Below are 25494 nucleotides of genomic sequence, written 5' to 3'. Positions count from 1 at the left end.
GTCCCTCTGCTTCCCTACCCTAGTCCATGTTTTCCAGGTGGCAGGGAAGTAAAATCAGAGGACATGGGTGCAGCTAGCACCCTTACCGTCCTTCCTGTCTCCAACAACATTTTTTTTCCCCACAGCCATGACAACTAACTGGCTCATGAAGTACCTCCTGGATCACTGCAGTTCTCAAATCAACATCTCTAGACACGCAGGTAAGTAGAAGCTGATATCCTTCAAATTCCTTCTCATCATTCCAAACTCATCTTCTCTTCGATTCTTAGAGAAGCCAGATCAACACCATCCCTTTGAGACAGAGGCCATTTTTAATCTGAGCTTATACAATTCTTCACAGAATGACATTTTGCATAATCTTCACGGAATGACATTTTGCATAATGAGTGGGCATCCCAGGCACTTTTGCAATGCTAATAAATAATAAATAAGACTTCAAGTGTGCTGACGTTGGCAAAGAAATTCATCCAGGCGAGTGCAATGATGTTTTTTATTGTTGTCTTCATGGACGTACCTTTGAAAAGCAGTCCAAATGAGACAACGGGGACTATCTCAGCAACTTCCCAAATCCCCAAATCCGGGAGCATTTGACCTAAGTGGCTAATATTCTACTATTCTATCAGGGTAAATACTTTATGCAAAGAGTTCAAGAAACCTTATGGAACCAGTAGTGTCTCTGAGCCTTTGATTTACAGTGTCCTCAGGGACTGATCGTCCACATTGTGATTGATTATACATTTCATTCAGCAAACACGAATGACATAAAGCACCACTAAGACAGCTGTCCACCATGACAATGCAGGAACTTACGACATTTGCTCTCTGGTTTCGTGTTCATAAATCAGCTATGACCCTGCAATCGATGATGGCTATTGGGACATACTCAAGTTTTTATCCAGAATATTTAATTCAGGAGGCCTTGCATGAAGGAATGCGACCGAAATGGAGCTATCAAGAAAAGCTGTCATCCAAATATTATTTTTATAGCGAGCATTGAAAGAAAGGTCACATTGTTATTTTCTTACACTATGGAACAGTTTCTATTATTGTAGATTCCAAAAGCCTGGAATTGTTGTTATTTATGATCTAAGTCAAATTTAAGTTCTGGTTTGTACCAATTACCACAAGTCACTCTAGGTTTTCTCTCTTCATTTCACAAATATTTGCAAAATAATTCCTTCACACTTGAAAACAGGGAAAATGTGCTCTTCTTTTCTTCTTTAGTGGTTAACACAAAGGTCTAGGAAAATATTGTTTTGACAAGAATCATCCAAAGAAACCACATTTTCTTTGAGAAATTTCAGAGGCTAAATGAGAGGTGTAAGTTATCGCTCAGCAGTGAACAATAACAAGAGTTTTTCTATGTGCACTTTCAAAAAAGCCATTAGATCTTTTGCTCCTGGTGCTTCTTCCTCTCATAGCACTCTAACAATGTGACAGTTTAACATACACTTCTTATTAAATCTGTATGGTGCCCATGCTTTAAAAAAAAAAGGTAGAAGGCCATATCCTGCTGCTTACTATGCTGCTGCAAGTTCAACTATGCTTTCCTGAAAATAAATGAAATTACTCCGAGTTTACACTGGAGAAAATGAGAGAAGAATCTGTCTCAACATCTCTGCAGAGCTGCCAGGTTAGTTGAAATACCATCTCTATCCCTTGGAGATATGTAAGAGTGATGCACATATACCAGTTAAGCACCGATTTTCTGGGCATTTGAAGGGCTGGTGCAACAGAGGGGGCCAGCAAGGAGCGGTCACTCCAGCACTTGGAGCTCCTCTGACCGCAAGCTGCTCGCTGGTGGCACATCCCTTGGTGCAGTGCTCTCCAGCCAGATGCAGCCATGCTGTGTCCCTGGGTCATGGAGCACCTGAGAGTGCTGCCATGTGCTGCAAAAAACAAAGCCTTGCTGTGGGAAAGCATTGGGTAAGAGACACATAGGGGACGCTCATGCTTGGAGTAGGGACCGGAGAAGGGGTTGCTCAGTATTCAGTAGGAAGGGAGACTGGTTGGATTTAGAAGGAGCCTGTTAAGACCTGGTGAAGAAAATTATCTAAGGCATGCCCCAATTAGGGCAAGTAAGGGCAAAAAAAGCCCCAAACTGCAACTAATCACACCACATTCCTGTGTTCTTGAAAAAAAAAAAAAAAACAGAAAAGAAAAAATGGAGAAGATGATCCCATCCTCCAAGTGATTATAAAGCAACAAGGACTAACAAGGCCCTGAGCTCTGCATGAGGAAACACTGTTGTGGTTTGTCACTACATAGACAACACCAACTCTTCCAGAGCCTTAAAAATAAGGACCACTGGTTGTTCGTGTGAAGTGGGGGGTGAAGCGCTCATGATCCCCTCTGTTATCCTTGCCCCCAAAGCTGAGACTAAACAGTGCACAAGCCCACATGTAGCAGATGGAGTGGCCTCACTCCATTAGGGCTCCCATTCTCATGAGCTCTGCTTTCTTTTCTCCCCTCCCTCGAGTAAATGAAGTTGAATAAAAAAATTTGGAGAAAAAGTCAGCTTGAAACTTTTGAGTTTGATTTGGCTGTAGGTCAAAACCAGAAGGGAATGAATAATATTTTATTTAGTAGATACAGGCTTTTTCTTTTTTTTTTTTAATTGTTTTTTGACTTCTTCACGGAAGACTAATGATCAAAAACTTCAAAAATATGTATGGAATTCCTTAGACTAGTTAAAAATGTCAAGTTTTTTCTTCAAAAACGTGAAGCCTTACTTCAAAAGTGTCTTTCACTGACTGGACTATGTTTCTTCACAAGAGGAAAGTTAGATTTCAAACTTCTACCCAAGCTCAGTTACAGATTTTTCCCTCATCAGCCCAGGTTCCGTGTAAGTATTGCAAACCTGATTAAACCTGTGCAGAATTTGGAGCTTCTAATTATTCCTAAACAAAGAGAGTGTTGAATTTCTAAGAGTTTTTTTCATGACTATGCATATGTTGCATCCTGATAGACAATGGAATGGTGAATCTTTCCCACAACAACACAGAATTAAACAGAGAAGCAAACAAAACCTTCATTCAGATTAACCTTCCAGGAAACCAAGATGATTTCCATCATTTTTATGACTTTTCCCTAGAGGCAAAAGACATCTAATTAGCAAATCCCACTACAAGTTTGCTCTGGTTTGACACAAAGTGAATGTGACAAGCAGGGAAATTATAAGCCTTACATTTCCAGTTAGCAAGCTTGGGCTGATAAAGTCAAGTTCAAATGGTTTTTGGGGATCTTAAAGCTTGGGGAGTAAAGATCCAGAGGGTGAGCTGGTTCAGTTTAAATGTGAATTTATAGTGTTCCAGTCAGTGTTATCTGATGGCAATGTCACAGCAGCCCTTTATGAATGTGAATTCAGATTTCCAGCTACAAAGAATTCCAGCCAGTACTGAGATGGTCCTTATAATCCACAATTATGATCATCTGAGGAGGACTTGAATGATACCAAGCAGAATCAAACCTTGATTCCTCATGAAGGAATAGGGCATGACTAAAATAAATATTAATCATGAAGTTAACTAGTAAATGCTGAAAATTAATCATGCATTAATGTTAACGATGTGTAGGAATCCTCAAAGGTGGGATATGATCCGCCAGGAAAGAATGCTGTGCAACCTAAATAAGGTGATGTCCCCACTGTTAAGATCAGCAGGAGCTGATCCACGAGCTTGCTTTGATCTTTATCATTTTTTTTGGAAGATAATACTAGTGGTGTCTCCCACCACTCTGATTTAATATTCAGATTGGTCCTATGGGGAAAGCAGGCCCTGACCAAAGGGTTAGTGAGCTCTTGCAGCTGTGCAAGCAGACACTAAAGGAGTCCACAGAATTCATAAATACTGTCAGGTGAAGAATTATGTTCAAACCTTTCCAAAATTGCAATTTATGGACAAATCGTATTTCTAAGTATTGTTCCAGCAGCTACAGAATACTAACAGAGACTATCTAATTTTCTGAACTTCAGAAGAACTTTGGAATAACTGCTAAGGATCTCTAAAAAAATTCCAAAATTACCTCTCTAGAGCATAAAACCAACAATCTTGATGCTAAAGCCCTATAATCCATGCCTACAAAGCTTCTAAGCTTCTCAGCTGTGCTGCGGGCCAGGTAGCCACATCCTGCAGACAAAACTGTGAGATCATGGTCAGGTGACGACACTTTGGAAAGCTACTTGCAGAAGCCTGATGTCATCTGATGGTGACAAGGCAAAACTCCTTCCTTGGTTTGGCACTCAGTAAAGTTCATTTAGGGAAAGTTTCCTAGGCCAAAAGATCTTGTGGCTGCACAGGTGAGAGATTTTACTGCACTCATGATGTACATTGCAAGTACTACTATGGCCATGTTGCCAAGTACCATCTTGTTGGCTTGCCTTCCTGAGCAGCAGGGCAAGAGGACACAGAGCAAGGAGCTAACATTGCCTCAAGCAGAGCTGCTCTCAGTGTTTTTATCCCTCTCCAGAATGTGACCTTGCATACTTTTTTCAGAAAAATAGTAGTGCTCGCAAAAGTCCTGCCTGTCTCCTGTGCTGACAGATTGCTGGAAGCTTCATCATGTCTGAATGAAGGAACTGTTAAAATCCATCTGCCTGCCAGTCTATTAAGAGAATGGGGAAATGTGCCTAAGAAGAGAGCACACAGTGGCCCAAGAAGGAGAGGAACCGCCAGCAGAGACCTCCCGTAAATCAGCAAAGCTGTACTTGCTTCCTGCCAACGCTCGTTCTCCAACATCTCCCAACAAAGCAACATCTACCCACCCAAAAATGCCTCAATGTTTCACCTAGTACCTCTTGCTAAGGCATTAGCTGTTGGAGAAAGTCATGGTTAGTTGGTCAGGGAATTTAAGAGTTAAATGTGGAAAGGTGTCCATGCACACAGCTGTATTTATTTTACATTTTTTAAAACATCAGACTGTTCACCTGAACAGTTTGGTGAAGAAACTCCAGTTCTGAATGATTCATTCACAATGCTGCTTCTCTGGGACTTTATAGAAGACTTAGGCTTTCACCTTTCAGTAGTTACTTATAGCTGTTTTTCACATCCACAAATGATCTCCACACCTATATTTCCATTCCATACCTTCAAAGGTTTTAGCTCAAGCCCCACCAAAACTCCCCAGAGTGGCTTGAACGTCCCAAGGTCAAATACGTTTTACTTGTTTTGCACCTGATTTCCTGTTTCTGGGGTACAGTGAGGTTAAATGTTCAAACTTTGATTGGAAAGTCTGAAACGTGGGATCCTGGTGCACAATGACTTGACACAGCATAGCTGAGCTATAGTCATCAATCGCGTCAGAGCACTGACTCATGATAACACCGTGGGAGCTGGCCATGTGCTATATAATTGTAGACGTATCTGTGGCAACCTTCACCTTCATATCTAAGCAAGTATTTTATCCACAGAATATTCCCAGAAGTGTGATGGGTGTTTATAAAGCTCACAGAAAAATCTTAGCTTTCCTTTGCCAAACAGATAACAAATGTGCAAACAGTATTTACGTCATGTCAGTCAAAGACATCTAAACCCAGAATTTCCTAACCCTGCCTCCCTGAGGAAAGCCATGGCATAAAAATTAATGTCGTAAAATACATTATCTAAGATAATGGGAATTCATTGAAATTTTGCCATTCAAAAGAACATAAATTTTTGTAAGTTAGAAAATTTAGATAGGGGTTCAAATTAAGCTTGCATCTGCTCCACCATCTCACCTTTCTGACAAGTATCTACATAATATATCAGTGACATATTCACTCCATTGCGTTAAGAAAAAGTGTTACGAACATGTCTTTTTTGAAATTCTCATAAATATGCATCCACGATATACCTGAATAGGTGCTAAACGTGCCATCATCAGCTTTGCTGAAGTACATGTGGAGATGGTCATTATCTGCCACCCGTGCGCATCTCCCAGAGGAATGAGGCCAGGCTGGAAGAGCGTTTTTACTAGTCAGACCAGAACGATTCTGTAACAAATGAGGAGGAATTTGCCTTACCTGTCTATGCTGCTGAGAGACCGGATACTGCAAACCTGAGATTTGCTGGCTTTGCTGCATTTTCTGAAGCATCATTTTTTGCTGCACTGCTAGGGGTACATTAGGCCTTTGAAGAGATTGGTTGGGGAGAGGCTGAGCAGGCTGCGGCTGCGGCTGTTGTTGCTGCTGTTGCTGCGGCTGTTGCACAGGGGCTGAACCCTGTGCCTGCTGTGTGTAGTGCAGAAGGGCAGGCTTGTTTTGGGAACCCAAAACTGAAGGCATCTGTTGGTTTGTTTGCTCTGAGTTAAAGTGAAACAAAGGCTTTGTGTTGCCGTGATGCTGCTCTAGTGGTGGCTGAGTGCTGTTGATAAAGTTTCTGTTGAGGTCCTGAGGCTTCTGTTGCATGATTATGTCCATGGGATTGCTCTGGGGAGTTGTTGGTTTATAAACATAGTTGTTCATCCCTTTCGACTGGTTCCCATTCACTGGTACCCCAAGCATTGCTGAGCTTTGTGGGCTGAACTGCTGCTGGCGAAAAGAAGGACTGGGGTTTTTCTCTTGCACAAAGGGTCCAGGGGAAGGTCCTGATGGAGACAAGGTGGACCAGTTGGCCGTCTGGTTCTGCTGCTGCTGTTGCTGCTGAATCAAGGCATGCTGCTGCCGGTTGGCTGCGATCTGTTTGAGCTGCTGTGCGTGAGACACCTCCTGCCAGTTAGGCAATGGCCGACTGGACGCAGAAGAAACCTGCGATACCTGTGTTTGACTCTGAGGCACCGAAGGGATGGGTGAAGAGGTGGACATGGCAGCGGTGGCCATAGTAAAGGCTGGACCTGTAGAAGAAGGCCTCATCTGTGGGGAGCCCACAGGAGCCTGATTCATGCCTGGTGCATATTCACTCTTTATCACCATCTTATCCATCTGCAGAGATCTCACAGGGCCCCTCTGGCTCTGCTGTCCAAGGTCAATGTTGAACGGCTCATCTTGTTTTATTGTGGCATTTATCATATTCTCTAGTTCAAGATCACTCATTGGTGGCACTGATATGTTAGTCAGTTCATTAAATAGTTCCTGAAGCTCCAGATCCATCATTTGTTCCCATGAGTCTTCCCCATATCTGTTAGGGAACATGTTCTCATGGGATGTCTGGCTATCTAAGTGTTTGCTGCAGGACATTGTTTCTCCTGGTTCTTTCTTTACCTCCTTCAAAGTCATATTAAACATGCCATTCCCACTAGCATGTGTATTGTTTGCTAGGTTGCTGGCCTTTCTTTGTGATCCTTGCCCCACAGACATAGTTCCTGACATTGACTGGCTTTGGCAATTGTTAACATGTTGTCCACCTTGTCCCACTGAGATATTATCACTCACTCTTATCCTCTTAATGTCAAGGAAAGAGCTGTCTGAAACACCATTGGGCCTCTTGTTGACAGGCGACAGATTTACCACCAACTTTCTCTTCAAGGAGCCTTGAAGCTGAAAGAAGCAGAGACAAAAAAAGTAATCATTAAATGACACCAAAGAAACAATCTGTACTCTATTTGCTCGAAAGATCTTGCAAGTCAACAGACAAGTAAGCATTGCTTAGTACAGTAAGTTACTCTGGGCTTTCTCAGTCAATGAAAATACACAGAACTGTAGGAAAATATATTGTGAGACATCTCCTTGCCACCACCACCCCTGTCCTTGTAGCAACCAGCATTTTTTGAGCACTGCTGCTTCCTGTTGATCACAGACCCCCCTTTCCCCCATGGGTGTGAGTGGCCGAAGGTGCCAGAGCTGTAGTTGGCAAAGCCTGGGGCATATCTGCCCCAGACTTGCTCCCATCTAATTGTGCTGGACAGATCTAAAGCGTTTTTAGATAGCAGAGACTAATGCAGTCATGAGATCCACCCTTGTGCCTATCCGCTGCTGCAGGATTTCACTCTCATGATTTTGGTATATGATCCAAGAGACCATTTTTGACTGCTGTAGAGTCCAAAGGTCCTAGAAGACATTTTAATGGCACACACGAGATCCAGGCATCCCAATCTCACATAGTTTTATACTGGCCAGAGATGTGTATACTTAAAGATGTTATAAGTTAATCTGTTCAAAACTGAAAAGGAAGCCACTGAAGCCATGTTAGGTTATGTCAGCCAAGGGTCTGGTCCATAATGTACTGCCGGATTATTTTCCAGAGGTGTATATTAATACATTAAGCCCTAATTGTTTATGTCCTGAAACATCTGCTATTAAACACACACACTCCACGCAACACTGCTCTGAGAACTGTAACTCAATTTCCTTTCCTTGAATATTTACAGCGATACTTTCATCTGCTCAGAAGCCCTGTGGGTCTACTGAAGGAAAAGAGGTTCACAGCCCTGTCCACCTGAGGTATGCTCCTCTGCCATGGCTGTAGGCACAAATTCCCACAAAACAAAGGTGTAGTCCCATGAGCTAAAAAGTTTGGACTTGGTGCAGGTACCCTCAAGTAGGGTTGCTTTGAATTTTGAAAACACAGTGCATAAAGGAATAGATCACTTTTAAACAAGCGCAGCTGTCATATCTTTAGCTCTGTACATGAGAGGTGCACACCAAGCACTAGACACGGGGAACACGCACGCACGCAGCCCTCGCTCGGTCGGCACACGCACTGTCACTCTTTCAGCTGCGAGCAACATCAGGAAACTCTGCAGGGAAACATGGTTCATCTTCTGCCTTTCTGCACCTGGGCAGAAGTGCATCGGCCTTGGAGGCAACAGGGCAATGTCTTCTGACAAATACCTGTGTGTGCCAGTGAGAAAACAGTGCCCATACAAACTGTGATACCTTGGCAGCCTGTGATGGGCAGAGGGAACACTGAGAACTATTTTTCCAGTTAAGTGAGGAAGGATGATTCATGAGATCTTCAAAACACATTCTTTGTATCATGATGTTTCACGTACAGAACTCCATGGACACCTAATACTCTGTTGTGGCCCCCATTCCCCTCAACTTCAGGCTCATCTATAGGTAAGAGCTCTTCCCAGATAACCCCAGGTGTGAACACTTTTATTCTGGTGTGAACACCAGACAGTTCCTTGGGAAGAGCTCAACGGACAGATATATATTTTCTCCATACCCACCGACCCTTCCATTGCATCAGCAGGTCACTGAGTTTAGCCCTTAAAAATAAAGCTTGTAGTTTCTCTCTCTGACACCAAAAATCTCATTTCATATCTCAAGTTAAGTTTCCAGAAGAGATTTTGAATCACAGACTCATGTTTTCATTTCATAAGGACAGACATGCTGGTGCCTAGTTGTACAAGTACACAGACCTCGTGCCTTCCAGAGTAACTAATTGTCATTAGCTGTCCCCTGGGAGGGAGTTTTGGGTGGTCACTTATGAAGTGCACGGACTGTCTCTGGTTAGTATGTTCCTTCTGACACATGAGTCACTGTACTTTCCTTTGCGAAAAAAACGGTAAGCTGCACTTCCTTTTACCATCATCTTTGCTGTCAGTGTGTTTATTGGAAATCATCCTCGTGCCCCCAGATTCATCTTCCTGGGAAACAGGGAAGTCCCCAGGTCACCAGAATACATGACTTGGCAGCACGTTTTGCTTTCAGATGTGCTGCTGACAGAAAGGTTGAACAGATAATGAATAATATATCCTCTGCATATGTACACGCTTTATGTGGTTATTACGCCTTTCTGAGCTAATTTTGCCTTTGCTCGACATTTTGAAGCAGAGGGAACTGTTTAAAATGTCTTCACATTGTCAGAGCACCTGCCCCGGGCTTTCTGGTACAATGAAAGCCGCAGGTGCTACACGGTGCTGTGCATGGTGGCTGCTTTTCTTCTGCATTTGAACTCAGTGCTAGCAGATACGGGGGATCCGGGGAGTGGCTTGCCTGGTGACATGCCCAAGTCAGCAGCAGAGCCAGGGAGAGCACCACCATCTCCAGGCACATCCCTTATCTGAGCACTCCCTCCCTCGACGTGGCCCTGGAGGACTCCTGGTTTCATGACATCTGCTCTGCTCAAGTGCCCACCAAAAAGGGCACTGTGCATTTCTAAAGAAGAAAGAACAAGTTGCTGGCTTGTCACACCTCCCCAAAACCTTTCGAGCACTGCCCTTTGAATGCTGACAACACCGCGGTCAATAGATGTCCCCACCTTAAAGCAGAAATGAGAGCAAGTGAGGCTGCAAAGGTGCAAAGGACTCTCAGGGGACTTCACTGAGGCTGCTGGAAAGGTCCTGATTTTGCACCCCCCATGAGTTTGGGATGTGGAGGGCGAGGGGATGGGAAGGATGTGAGCAGCACACAGGGATGAAGCCCCCTCTCCCTCCTGCACCGAGCTGTTACCAGTGATGTGCCAGGGCGGTTCACGGGGGACCAGTCTGTGTTTGCTCAGTGAGATGAGCAGTGTCCATCACAAGCCTCTCTGTCTCGATATTTCATCGGAACACTGCCTTCTATGGGGCACTGCTGCCCAAGCGTTATTCCTGTTTTGGTTTTACAGGGGAGCGGACCAGGGTTCGATCCCTCAAATCTCTGCTGTTTTCTAGCAATCACGTTTTTCAACTACTGACTGAAAGTCTGTACTCGAGCCCTTTTTCCCCAAGCAAAGCACAGACTCTTCAGAGGGTAAAAAAAGAGCTTGCCCGATTTCAAGCTCCATCTCTTCCAGTGTGCAAGCCAGGATTGATTTGGGGCAGTAAACGTAAAGCAAAAGTTGCTCTAACACACAGGCGTATTCCTCAGATCAAACGGGCTCGTGATTACACATCTCAAACCGCTTGAACTGCGTCATACTGAAAGGCTCCGTGATGGGAAAGGAGTGACATGACAGTAAGCGGGAGAGGAGGACGCCCTCCACGCGCAGCTCCATCCCACAGGTAGGTGGGCAGCCCTGTGTGAACCACCACAGAGTACCGGCGGTTCCTGGCAGCCTGTCTTATTGAGAGACCTTTCACTGAGCAGGCTCTGGTGCGTCAGCACGCGTTCACGCTCTTACAGCGAGGCAGTGCTGGATGTACTGGTTTTCTGAAGTTAAACCAGCAGGGGCTAAGCCCATGGAGGTCACATTGGCAAGACAGCGCAGTGCTGTTACTGACCAAACTGGCAAAACTCTAGAGATGACTTGGTCTAAACGACCCAGAGTGTGACAACACGTCCTGTGCAGAGGAACAATTAATTTCTATTTAAAACTTATTCTGAGCCTTAGAAGGGATTTAAGAGAGGTGGTGGATGCTCCATCCCTGGAGACGTTCAAGGCCCGGTTGGATGAGGCCCTGAGCAACCTGATCTAGTTGGAGATATCCCTGTTCCTTGCAGGGGGGTTGGACTAGATGACCTTTGAAGGTCCCTTCCAGCCCTAACGATTCTATGATTCTATGATAAGAGAGGCAGCTGCTTCTCTGATGCTCCCTGACACCAGGTCAAATCAGCAGGAGTTCCACCAAGCTAATAATTAGGGCTCATCAAAATCTGGTATCAAATAATTTCTCCTTTGAGGAAAAAAAAAAAAGAAAAGGGCTTTTACTTCACCTTCTTTTGGTTGATTTTTTTACTACATGTAAAACTATTTTGCTGAAAATTGGTTGGTTTGTTTGTTTTTTTTTTCTGACTTTAAAGCTTTTTCAGAAACTCGAAACAAGAACTTTGGTGCAAAAACACAAAGTGTCAATGAGAATTTTTAGGGATTGTTTTCTCCCAACTATCCATATTTAAGAACATTTTTATGACATCTTTGATCTGTTTCTGACATTACCCATGTCATTCACCTCGTATTCCTTTCCACAAGGACTGTCGATTACAGCCAAGAAAAGAATCTGTCTGTGACAGTAGGAAATAATAAGAACTATCTGGTTTCACTTTCATTGAAAGTCTTATTTTTTGTGTGCTTCATGCAGCTTCTTCAGTTGGACTTCCTTCAGAATTTGCTTTTTATGTCCTAGGTTAACCATCCAGCAGCCTTCAGTTTCACAGCTCTCAGGACAAGTAAAACACAGCCTGTCCCTTTGACTTGCCTAAATATCTCCATAGCGCCTGCAGATCTCAAAAAAAAAAAATTTCCCACTGCAACCCATCCTTGGCCTTGTACAGAGATGTTAACAACACATCTGGCTATCATCTCAAAATGTTTATAGCTAGGCACTTAAGACTGGGCCAAAACACTCAAATGCTCCAAAAGTAAACTACAGAGAAAATAGATCGTTATAGTTTTAATTCTCCACTAATTTTTATTAGCCGAAGATGTAAAAGGAAGATCTCCTACCGCCTTTGGTCACCCATCTCTCATATTCTCCTGCTAAGGTTTACAGCTTTATTAGCTTTGTGTGATGGAACAACAAGGACGAAACTCATCACGTGCTGCTAACTTAAACCCCAAGCAATTATCACACTTTGTGACGCAGGCAGCGTTACCGATTCACGTGGAGTAATACTTCTGATCTTAAAAGAGCAGCTTCAGATTTTATGCTTTTAATGTAGAAGCAGCAAACAAATCGATTTTACAATGTCCCTTTTGGACTTCCTAGACTTTCTCGCAATATGTGCTGACTGTATCTATGGCTGCACTGTAAACAAAATCCTTCATTTATCTGGGGAGGGGAAGGGGTAAAGGAATTACATGAAAAATACAGAAAATATTCAAACAATGAAAGTGGCCAAAAAAAAAAAAAAAAAAAAGGAATTCATTCCAAAGGAGGAAAACATGCTGAATGCTACTTTTTATTTATGCTGTGGAAGCACCTTTGCATCTCAGGGCTGAACCCAGTGAGCCACCCCCGGGATTTAGGGTCTGATCCTGAATGGCAGCACCTCTTGTTTTCAAAATAGTGGTTTGCAGTGTTTGCTGCCCAACGGCTGCAGTGCCACCTTCTGCGGTGCGCGGAGGTGAGCTGAGCCAGGGAGCATCCCTCCGGCCAGAGTCTGGGGTTCACCAGCAGAGAGCCTCCCTTTTGAGGGCATTTTCCTGGCACACAGGAAGACCGGGTGCCTCTCTCCTTGTTTTCTCACCCCTTTAAGCAGACACACTGGTCATGGGGACTCTCACGCTGTGGTCGGCTGCAGAGCCACCGAGGCACCCCAGGATTGGCACAGGGATGAGGAGGGGCCACTGCCCCAAACTGTCACCTCCTGGGCCATCACAGGTCCTAACGTTGTGATCAAATACACATCCTCACAGCCCATTTCTGAATACAGATGCACTTTTTAGGAACAGGCAAAAGGGCTCCCATTACTGCTCTTTTTGCACATCTTCTGAAATCTGGCAACGCTGGGCGTTCTAACTCTTCTCCCTACCCAGGTTCACCCTGACGTCTCTCTTGAAGATCTTAGCAGCATGGTCGTCTTCTGAGCACCTCTCCCCAGCCCCTCTGCTCTCACTTTCGCTGCACAGCAAGAGGATATTTACTTTTATTTTTTTGTCTTCATTTGCAACTTCTACCTGATACGGCTGAGAATGCAAGCGTGACAGTTGTCTTCAGAGAGATTTCAGCACTCCAAGTTCAGAAGATCCAATCTGCTGGATGACGCTGATCTGGGAAACAACATTAATTTTTCATGCAGGACTGAGTGACAGAGCAGAGGCCCTGGGCACCCAGCGGGATGGGGAGCAGCACCAAGAGCTGGTGAGCCCTCACAGTATCACACAGCACCGTGGTGGGATCAAGGTGGTCCTGCCACAGCTGCAAAGACCTATGAGACAGTGGCATCTGCTGTTTCCCACCTCAGAGTGGTTTGCACAAGCTCCACACCAGTTGCCTCCTCTTCTTCACAGTCCCACATGCTGCTCGCTCTGAGTGCGTCTGCAGGAAGAGGATCAACTGCTCTTGTTGAGCAGCAAGGAGGAGAAGCAGGTGCCTTCAGCCCCATGCTGTCTGTGAGCACAGCAGCTTGAGCTAGCACACCTCCACTCTGCCTCATTCCTCTCCTGTTTAGCTAATCAGTTCCTGAGACCACTCGGATCACAAGGAGCAACATTTGCTGCTCTGAGATTTTTACTCTATGCATCCCAAACCTTTCCATTCTATCTCTGTCTTTCTGATCATAAGCAATTTTGGAAAGAGATTCTGTGTCTATACAGGGCCTCTTGCACTGCTGTCCTAGCTCTGGCTGATTCCTAGACATAAGCACCACTGTCAACAATAATGCTGACTGAGAGGCAACACAAGTTTTTCTCCCTGTTTACTGTAATAAGTGCCACTAAAACTGAATTTATAGTAACAAATAAGGATGTTCCTTGGCTGACAAGTATCCACTTAATTCTTGTTAACTGGGAATAAGGCTGGAATAGTAATCAGTATGTTAGAAATCCCACAATTTACCTTTGCTTATGGAAAAATTGCATATCTTGCCAACTGAACATACCAACCTAAAAATGCATCCATATTATTCACAGTGTACTGCCTAGAAATATAACATCAGGGCTTCGGTCCAAGTTGCTGAAGCACAATAATTATATTTTTTATGCAGATCTTACATCTGATGGATTATAAAATATCATGTCTAGCCACAGTCTTTTAGAAGAATAGGAACACAGAGAAACAATAGCACTTTAACTAGGTCAAGATTGCTAATCAGAATGTAGCAGTCATTACTGTGTGCAAAACAAATAGGCATGAAAGATCTGTATTTCTTATCCTGCAATCTGTGTATTTGTCTTCTGGAGAAGTTTTTTCTGTTCTTTTTTTTTCTTTTTTTTTTTTTTTTTTAAGACCCTTTTCAACCATGAATAAATTAACAATCACTTTATGTGAAATCTACAGAAATTTATGTCAATGCTTATTACCACGAAATGTGGAACAAAGCATAATGCAACCTGAGCTTTGGGAAATGTGACTGCTTAACTGATCCTATCCTGATGAGAAGGAAATATCAAATGCATTATAAATGTTGACAGGATGATCAGGCATGTAAAAGAGGTCATCCAACATCACCCTCCACATTGTTTACCAGTTTCATAAGTCAGCTTAAAGTATTAAAAACACATACTGTCTTGCACAGGAAGCTTCTAATCCTTAAAAATGTGGCTGCTGTTATTTGATTTGCCTTTTAGAGATCAGTATCATAGCAGATTTCACCTAAGGAAAGACTGCTGAGAGCATTCTGGTCCTGGTTTTCTGCCTAGCATCACTTCCAAACTAGCTGCGCGAAGGTTTTGTAGCTTTATTAGAGCATATGTCCATGACCACACATGGGTTTTCTTCACCTCTCTAAGCACCTATCTTTGCAACACTCTGTATCAAAGGTTCAATCAATGGAGAAAGACAGCAGACATCCATCCAGTCTTGGAAAACAAGGAAATATTTAGACAGTTTCTCTCTTCCTGCAAATCAATGCGTCACACAGGACACTCATGCCAACTGTTTGACCTTGAGGTCTTCTGCAGGGTAAGTTACAGTTCACAGGAGATATAGTCATCACTTGTCAATTGGGAAAAAAAGGATCCCTTCAGCATATTACCCAGTCATGCTTGCAGCATCAGACTCTATCAGCCAAGACAAAGAGGAACTGCTTGAATGAGAACCGTCTTCCATCACTGCTTCAACTAAGACTTTTAATGAACAACTGGCAAAATGGCTTCTTCTTAGGAGGAAGGAGCCCTGATATTCTGCCAAAAACTTCAGTGGAGAAGTGATATTTAGGACCAAATCCAAGCCTGTGGTAAGAGAACATCTCTAGCAAGGTTGCTGCACTTGCTTGCTGACGGCTGAGTTTGACCTGTATTAGCATCTTTTCCCTGCCTCTTCCCGTCATGCATGTTCACCCCATTAAGGAAGACATAAAGTAAAAGCAGTACTTAATAGCCATTTTCAAAACCTTCGACTTAAACATGCAGTGTCAGCATAGGCCAAGTGCTCCCCACTAACAGTTTGACCTGTATGAGCAGAACAGGGAAAAATTTAGAGAATTTTGGAGACAAGCAACAACAATGATTTAAGAGCTTTGAAGATACTCCTATGCAGAGAATGAACAACAGAAGGGACAAATAAAAAAGAAAATTATGAAAGTTTATATAATAAGACTCTAACAGATTAATGCGGATCAAGAGGGTATTTATCAAACTTGAACAGCAGTAAATTCAATCCCAATGAAATGATAAACTTTTTCTTCCAGTGTGGATAGAGTCTGAGGAACTACGTGACTGATTCAGAGCTCAGTAAGATCTTAAGAGGAGCTGGGCATTTGTTTGGAAATGGGAAGATGCTGACTTCTGAAAGATGACAATAAAATATTTAGAGAGGGATGTGAAATATCAAACATCGAGGTTCAAAACAGTCTATCGTTCATGGTGACTGGCTAAGGTTGTCAGTGGGCAGAGGGGAAAGAGGTAAGGGGGAGAAGTGGTGGTGTTTGCAGGTCCATCAAGATGATCGTGTACCTTCTCCTGATATATTTGTCATTGCTGTTGATGAGATGCTGCAAGGGTTTAGAAAGAACACATGTCTGGCCATGTTTTACAACTCCTGTATGCCTAACACTTCAGAAGTCTAGAACAAAACTGTAAAAATTGAAGTAATTTGACCAGTATCTAAATGTTTACTATTAATTGTACTCTTGAGTTTCAGTTTTAGCCTGAAAACACAGCCAGAACAACAGAACAAGAATGAATAGTAAAAATCAATCTGAGACAATGGAAGATCATTAGCAGGTTACAGGAACCCCAAATGCCTTATTGTCTTGGCCTAGCACACGTTGCCATTCAGGTGATTTTTCATTATTTGGTCTTTCTTTGAGTAGCATCTTGATGATATTTTCTGAGAAGTTTGAAAGAATCCAAAGCCAAGAAAATGGCCAGAGAGGGTGAAAGGAAAGGTTTGGAAACAATCAACCCACCTAGCAATGAATGCTCCAGGAGCTGGAAAAGGTCAGAGTGGATAAAGTGGATCAGGAGCACTCACGGGTAAGAGAAAGGCACCTACAAGTAAATAAAAAAAAAAGACCAAAACAAAACAACCTCCAACCCTTCAGGTCCTGAAAAGCTTACAAGATGATACTTAAAAGGAATGTGAGAAATGACGAGTGGAGTAGAGATGAGGAGTGAAAAATGTTTGCACAAGTAGGTAAGCCAAATGCATGGAGACATCTCTGAAGAACATGAAAATAAGTTTTCTGGCTTTCTTTTTCTCTCAGATTAGCGAAGAGAATATTTGATGGCACAGAGCATCTAGCAAAAGCTTGGCTTTTGCAAAAAGGTTTGCTTTGCCAAAAGGAGATGACATTGTAACAGGGTTCATGTGTCTCAAAAGCTGTTGACCCTGCTCCAGGTGCCCTCATCACATGGTTTAAAATGTAACATTGAACAGTGTCGCACTGGTCACGGGATAGGCAGAAAGAGTATGCAAAGATCAAGTCTGGTGCAGGGAAGGCATAAAGAGGGAAAGAAAACATGAGAACTGTGTCTTGGCCTTTCTGAGGGAGACAGGCTCAACAGCAGTGCACTCAGCAACCCTCAGATGGACGCCAGAGAGGCTCAAGGACAGTGCCAAGGAGGGATGTGCAAACCTCCTCCGTGATTTCATAGATTTCATAGATTTCTAGGTTGGAAAAGACCTTAGAGATCATCGAGTTGATCATCGAGTGATGAGGTGACGCAGTTTGCATACTGCAGCCTTTTGGCTCCTTCGTCCTGCCCTTCTGAGGCAAAGCCCTGCTGCTGAGCACACACCACGGTTTGTGGCTTGGAGCAGCAATGCCAATGACTAAGACCATCAGTGCAATCCCCTGCTGCGGACCCTCACGTCTCTGCAGCCATCCAGTCTCCTAAGAGCCTTTGTACTGAATGCTATTATCCCGACTACAGCTTTCTTCACAGGGATTGTTGGTCCTAGACTCATCATTGAGTCCCATGGAGACACAGTGGGATGCTTAGCTGCCAATGAAGATGCTCCTGGTAGTTCTGGACAGGAGCCCATCCCTGCCAGCTATGCATTAAAACTCCTGCGGTGGTAAACCACAAAGGGTCACCACAATACTTTTAGGTGAAAAACGTTTTCAAACATTTTCAGAATATTTTTGGCCAGTTTTCAGTGAATGGGACAGAATGTATTCATTACACTTGTTGCTTCCTTATTTCCTATTGTTTCTTACATGCACCAATCACTCGTTGAGTGAATTCACGCAAACAGAAACAGCACTGAAAAATGAGCAGTTTTAGGCCTTTCAAAGGTAACAGCCGTTCTCAAAGCCATCTTTTCCTCCACAGCAGCCTCAGACCTGTTTCTCAAGTCAATTGTGATCCCTAGCTTTGAAAATTCAAAATGAGAAAAATACCTTGTTTGGCAATGACTGAGTGGAATAGCATCTCCTTCCTCAACACACTGTGACAAAGGGATACACTTCTGCAAGACTGCACTTGACTACCACAACCATCACAAGAAACAGCATTTCTTTGGCTACATAGTGAAAATGGTTCAGCCAAGGGCTCTACGATCCCTCAACTACAACAGACCTTTGTTGCATCAGTGCAGCGTCACTTTTGTAGCCTATGCCTCCATGATGCTCCAGGTGTGGCCAGAAGCAGAACCGTTCAGCTGCTCTGCTGACTTGGATCAGGGAGTCCAGGCACCTGGAGTAAGTCCCCACCAAGAGTCATGCAGTGAAACTCAGTTGTATAGCTCCATAGCTGGGTATCTTAAATTCTATCTCTGCAGACCAATAACACAGTAGAAAGAGAGTTTATTTGCTAATTGTCCATTTACGATGTTATTCACAGAAAGAAAATAAAAATATTGTGGCAAGGGCCTCAGTGAAGAGTTCCTTAGAAGACCTTTAAGATCACAAAATGATGTAGCTGTGAAGGGACCTCTGGACATCATGTGCTACAGGCCTTGCCTAAAGCAGAGCTGCCTTCAAAGTTACATCAAATTGCTCAGGACGTTGTCCAGGCAAGTGTTGAACACATCCAAGGATGAAGACTCCACAAACTCTCTGGTCCCCATTCCAGCTCCCCTTTTTTTCCTTACATCTAGTTAGCAACTTGTGTCCCTTGCCTTTCATCCTTTTGTTGTTCACTCCTAAGATAGATCTGGTGTGTAACTGGAAATCTTTGAATGTAGAAAATGTATAAATTTGACTTGTCTCCAAGTCAATGTTCAGGAAGGAGGAGGAGAGGAAAGCCATAAATGACAATGTACTTGAGAAATGTCAGTCTCTGTTTCTATGCAGATACCTTCAGGGAAAGCATCAGATCAGTAGCTTTTAAATTACAAACAATCAAAGGGTTGACCAAGAAAACTGTATCAGATGAATCTGAGTTGCTAAATGATGCCTTTCCTTAAGCCCAATCTAAAGTCCATTGAGACATCCAAGTCTTGAAATGGACTTTGCGGGACTTTGTTTCTCTCTCCTTGATTATAAGGTTCCATGACAAGGACTTTATCTCTATATATTTTTCTGAAAAATACTCTTCATGCATTTAGACACTGTCAAACACATTAATAACGAGCCCTGTTTTCCAGCTAAATTCCAAAAGACACCGATGCACATTCAGCGCCTCTGAAAAGCAGACTTCTATTTAGGTGTCAAAATATGGATCCCAATATACTTTAGAAAATACTAGACTGGATAAAAAACAATTTTCCATTTTGATAACTAATGTGAAACCTTTCACCTTTACAGCACAGTTAATGGTGACAGAAATCATTACAGTCGAAGGGCTGCACAACAAACTGCTACATATGAAACTCTGGAGGTAGCAGACTGGTTCCTAGTGGACAAATGACCACATCATTCTTGGTGCTAATTAGTTCCTTTCGCCCTTCATATGCTCCCCTTTCTCTCATAAGCCTTAGGTAGGAAGCTCTGGGTCAAATGTGCTCAGAGGGCACTCACCAACTTTCCACACTCAGAAAGACCAACCGAAAACTAAGGGCAATCAAAGCACTTCAGTGAAACTTTGCTTGCTTATTACTTAGACTAGACCTGCTTTGGTAGATACATATTTGTTTTCATTTATGGTGTGGGAATAAGCATTTTATAGCCTATTAAAATCTCTGCAAAATTTCAAAAAGATCTCTGTCTAGAAAAAAAGTCTTACTTCGTTTGCGCACAGACTTCTGCTGATGGTGGTGTGTACTTAGGAGAAGCCTTTTCAACGGCAGGCCATGAAGTCTCGCTTGGGACATGGACCAAATCTGAGCAGTCTCCAGGGCAGTTGTTGCTCTGGCAGGCATGGATGAGTTAAGTCTTTAGGTCATCAATCAGGCACCTTTCACATGCACTTAAAAAAACAGAGGTGGCAAAGTGTTTTGCCACATTCCCCAAGTGGAATTCAAATTCCAGGGATCCTATATATGCTGATATTTGTCTCCGTACATGTCCTTTTTTGTGAGTCTGCAATGAAGCCCAATGTAACAGTGAGCCAAATTTTCTGTTGCTGTAAACAGATGCAGCTACACTGACCTGTATCAGTGTTTTATTAAGAACCAGCCCTGGAGCCTGAAATCTGGATTATGAACCAACATTTACTGGAAGTGCAGACTGCACCAGGAACTTTTGTTAGACGTCTATTGCAACAGACTCCTCGCTTCTTTTTTAAGTGCCTCTAGTGTCGCAGGCTTTTACTAAGGGAACACAATGGAGCTGGCAGGAAAGCAACAGCTCTTCACCATCTCATAAGAGAAAAAAAAACAACCCAGCAGTCCTTAAGGATACAGCAGTGCTAGGTAGCTGGGACAATGAATTAACAAGGGATGACTTTTCCCTCCCTCTGTTTTCAAAGATAGTAAGTAACAAAATCTGGCAGGCTGAAAAGCCCCTGCTCGGAGGAGAGAGACAAAGAGGCAGGGCTGAAATTCATCGTGTCAGTTGAAAAAGGCAGAGTTTTGCATTTACACAATATGCCCATTCTTGTTCTCCTTGACTCATGGAAAAATATTGAACATTGGACAAGAATGTAGGAATGTGTCTGGTGTCTGATCTCCACAAAAATCTAAACGCCGTTTGCATTCATGTAAGAAATAAAGAGCGGTTGTCCAGGCTCCCTTGATGTGTTAAGAAAATAGCAGCAGTGATAGCAATATCATTACAATAACAGCAGTAATATAATTTTTAAAACCGGCTGTGTAACTAGTGCAAATAAAGCACGAGCCGGGGCGCTCCTAGCCCTTAATCCCAGACGCAGCTCGGCAGAGCTTTCTAGACCGTTTGCCTGTCACAAGCATCCCGGAGGCTTCTCTCCACTGACTGTGTCTGAAGCCACTGTTTGTTTTCCCGGATAGCAGAGGTTAAAGCTTTTTATTGCTTTTTTGACTTCGGATGCCATAATAGTTGCAGTGCCTATATTACCATCTATGGCAGACAGTCTGCGTGTCTGCCAACTGTCAGGCAGCCTATTCATCTCCAGTTGCCTTTTGCCTACTTTCTGCAGCAGCAGAATTTCCCTCCGCTTGATTTCATGTGCTGGAGTCCTGTTCCTGCCGACGTTTCTGCTGCTCGTTTTTAAACACAGCCTGGATTCAAGCCTGGAGGCCATGGGAGTCCACAGCCCCGAAGAACCTGCGGCTCCTATTTGCGTGCAGCTCGCCAGCCAGCCAGCTATGGCCCTGGGTCTGGACAACATCATATAACTGGTCTTATGTGTCTGGAGGTTGCTGGATAAACCCAGTCATTGACTGGAGGAAGAGGCAAGCAGTAGGGTCACCATGACCTGCACTGATGGGCTACTCTAGGATCCTCCTGCTTGTCTCATTGCAGAGCTGTGGAACCTGGCTGCTCATCCTCTGTCTACAAACCCTCTTTGTCCAAGGCACGTGATCTGTGTTGTGAGGATATTGGTACATGTCGTGTTTGGCCACTCCTGACCCAGGTGTTCCTGGAAAGCCCCTCAAATACCTGCCAGCATCTTTAGGCACTAGCGTATCTCTAAAATATACAATACTGTGTTATTTTACCATTTTACCAAAGCCTATTTACCAAGTGGGACTGTGCAGGAAGATAGGATGGGAAGGTCCCCAGACCATGAAGTCCAGACCCTGTGATCACAGCTCTATGCTATATCATCCTTTGTCTAAACAAATCATGCTCCCTGAAATCAAGAGAGGTGATGCTGATATCTGCTGATTGTCTCTTTTTGCTCCCCAGTAGGTTAGGGATCTGAAAACCTGCAGATCTGCATATTTCCTGACCCACCACATGAGCTAGTGACTCATAGGAGGTGGAGTGAGGATGAGCAGCTCTGCCAGACCTTGTGACAGGGGTAAAATAGATCACTCGGTTGCAGGAGGCTTGTCAAATTGGTGTGTTTATCTTAATTTTTCCTAGATATGATCCAGCTCGTGGTGTCCTTACCCAGGCTCCAAGAAGCGTCTTGAAATTTCACTTTAAATCCTAACTCAAAACGATCAGCCTCATAGTTCACAATTACCAAGCCCCAAGTCATGGGTTGCTCTTCCTGCCATTAATGCTCTATGAAATTGCCTACAGAAAAGAAACAGCACCTTAAAAAAACTCCCTTGCACATGCCAGCCAGGAAGCCCACAGTCAAAGGCATTTGCCCACCTCCCTGCTCCCCGAGGAGACCAGGTCTAGAGCTCTTGAAGTCAACAGAAAGACTGTTGTAGACATCAGTGTGTCTTGGATCAGGCCCCAGCTACCCAAGAGAAGAGATGGGCTTTGCAGCCCATCCAGATGGTTAACAGCTTTAACATACAACCACTGCCTTATTAAATCTACAGTAAATTAAATGAACACTTAAGACACTCAACTGAAAGTGCTATTGACTGTGGTAATTAAATCGAAATACCCAATTAACCACACCAGAATAGGAAATGAATATATCATGGGGCACCACTCTGTACTGTCTGAGCCAATTAGGTGTTGTCTATACCTTAATTTGGGCTGAAATAATTTTTAAAGGGAGTTTACGATTATTTAGAGATGTGTTTATATAGCACATGCATATATATGTGTATATATGTGTGCATATATATATACAGACACATATTATACTATTATATTTAAGTCTTCTGTCTAGGCTCTTAGTTTTATGTTGGCAGAGCCATACTTTTAATTCCAGGTCAGCCACCATCTTCCAAGATAAACTTGCACATTATTAAAACATCTAAATCACAAGGATTACAAATGTCCCGCAGTGGACTTTTTTTCCCCCTCTTTATTAAGAACATTTACATGAAGGTGTCTGCAGTTTCAAAGCCATTTCAGAATGAGGCCAAAGTGAATGCTTGGGGGGGAAAAAAAAAAAAGCTTTTTTTATTTCTGTTTATCCTGTGTTGTCAGGTCTCTGCCTGCTGCTCTAACCACAGCCACCCCAAAGCAAAAGTTTACCTTTAATTAAGACATCTAAGCATTAGGATACTTAGGGTTTGAACCTCTCTCCCTTTCCTCCCCCCTCCTGTTTTCTATCAGGAGTGGAAACTTCATCTCACCTACAAAGGTACGTCTTGGCCAAATGTTGATAGATAGCAGTGATAAACCTTTACTTCACTCCAGACGAGTTTCCTGGTGGAAGGTGTTCAGCCATCCCCAGTGACAGTCCTCCCCAGAAACACGGTGGGTTTGGGGCTGCCTCAGCTTGGATAGGACCCAGGCATGGCCCTCACGGAGACATGCACGAGGCTCTGCCTCTGGTTTGGCCTTTGTTTGGAGGGGAATTTACTCCCCACAAATCATGAAACTATGGCCTTGTAATAGCACTCGGAACGAGAAAAGGCCAAATCAGGTTACAGTCACTCAGTCCTACTGAGCTATGTGGGAAGTGGCAAGAGGAGTTATTTTTAATGACTTCAAGCCCCAGTCTCATAAACAATAACCAGATAGTGTCTATGAGCCTGAAAGCCTTAATCTTCAGCTCAGGATCCAGCAGATTCTGAGAAAAAAGATGTGACAAGTTGGAAGATGTCTTCCAAATTTGGGGTTTTGAGTAGGGAACGCATTTCCTTCCATTTCCTCAGCCATCCCGCTCACGCTGGCACTGCCATTGGCATTGCCCCTGGCTTGCCCTGGGATGGTGATGAGGTCCCATTCCTGCCTGGCACTCCTAATAGCTTCAGTGTCTTGACATGCAATGGACAAAGCTGAGACAGGTGGCTCTCAAGGAGATGAAGCTGAACCCTGCATCCCTGTGGGACTATGTTCAGAGGGTCCAAACTGCTGTTCTCCACCCAGGTTGTGGAGTTTGGAAGGCAGAGGAGACTCTACCACTGTTCAGGTAGTGTTTCAGGTACCAAATGTACCATACAGGTACCATTTCTCTAGGTCTTCTTTTTGCTTTGGTCATGCCTCCATTTTGGCCACATCCATATGTTTTCTGGATGAAACTGACCTCTTATTGTTTCTCTCCTCATAAGTGGAATTGCAGCCCCTGTGGCCCTCTGCCACTGTTTATGCTGGCAGAGACCAGTGGATATTGGCAGGCAAACTTGGATGGGATTCATACAGTGAGAGGGCAGGGGGGGAAGAAAGGGCACACTGTGGCCTTCAGTGCCTTCTCTTGCCTTGCAGAGAGCATGGCCATGGAAAGGAGGTCACAGGTGGGGTGAGAACTCTCCTCGCTGGTCAGGAGACTGAGTTGAAGCAGGTTTTGAAATGCTTAGATCTGAAAGATACCTTAGATCTTGTTAGGTATCTGTAAGACCCGTGAGAACGTGGAAGATGTGCAACTGGCCCCAGAAACTTTCTTCTGTCCATCTGACGACCCTTCAGGATATATTCTAATGCGCGCCCTACCTTGTGAAGGAGAGGTCATACAGCCATGCACAAAACACGTGCCGGAAGAGCTGCCTCAGGCTCAAAATGCATGGACAAGATTGAGCAGCAGGGCGAAGCTGCACTGCTTTGATCGTCCCTCTTTCACCCTACTGCAGAGAGAGGCAGGAGAAACAAGGCCACCGTTGACCAAGGTGGCCCACCTTTATGCCTGTGAGATGCCCAATTAACCAGCTCCGACTGCTGTCAGCAGAAAACTCGTATTGGGCCCCAAGGCCAGTCTTTGCTGCATTAGAGCCTAAAAGAAGAACCTGGCCCAGGCTGCCTGGCTACTATTCAAAATGGCTCTTAGTTATAAAGAACAAATTGTAAGTTCTCATGTAATGTCCCTGGCAGAATCCAAACTTGTAAAAGAAAAGCCTGTAAACATCATTCCCGCTCAGGAACTGTGCAGTGTTATTTTCTGACCTCGATGCACTTTGACATATCGCAGAACTACACAGGTTGAATCTCACCCTGCCAGTCCTGAATGACAAATTTCAAAAGGTTTCTCTCCTTTTCTTTCCCTCGCTGTCTGATACAAAGAAACGTCTCATTTTGCTCATGTGGATCTCAAATGATGACATACAGCTTAGAAATGACTTCAAGTACAACAGGGAGATTACGAGCAAAAGCAGTTCAAAAGCTCCAATTCTGCATCTACCTGCTGGGAAACCAGCAGCAAGGAGCGAGTCCTGGAGCCCGGGACCCCTCCGCCGAGCCCCGAGGCTGTGCCTGAGGGATTTGTTTACATGCTGGAGGAACAAAGCCATGTCATGGAAATTCTGCAAAAGGCTTTGCTGAATTTTACTTTCGCATTTTCCAGCTCTTAGTTG

The 25494-nt window shown here is 43.8% G+C and overlaps 1 protein-coding gene across 1 annotated transcript in view; it reads right to left on the bottom strand.

The window, feature by feature from the left end:
- MAML2 (mastermind like transcriptional coactivator 2) overlaps positions 1 to 25494 on the bottom strand; it is a 219361-nt gene that overhangs the window by 61981 nt on the left and 131886 nt on the right. The window contains exon 2 of the mRNA XM_086613922.1: positions 5999 to 7450. Within this exon, the coding sequence (XP_086470048.1) occupies positions 5999 to 7450 (1452 nt within the window). The remainder of the gene's footprint in view (positions 1 to 5998; positions 7451 to 25494) is intronic.

The sequence above is a fragment of the Tauraco erythrolophus genome, chromosome 1 (genome assembly GCF_009769465.1).
Source record: "Tauraco erythrolophus isolate bTauEry1 chromosome 1, bTauEry1.pri, whole genome shotgun sequence".
NCBI classification, from domain to species: Eukaryota; Metazoa; Chordata; class Aves; order Musophagiformes; family Musophagidae; genus Tauraco; species Tauraco erythrolophus.
This window is presented reverse-complemented; position numbering and strand designations above follow the sequence as displayed.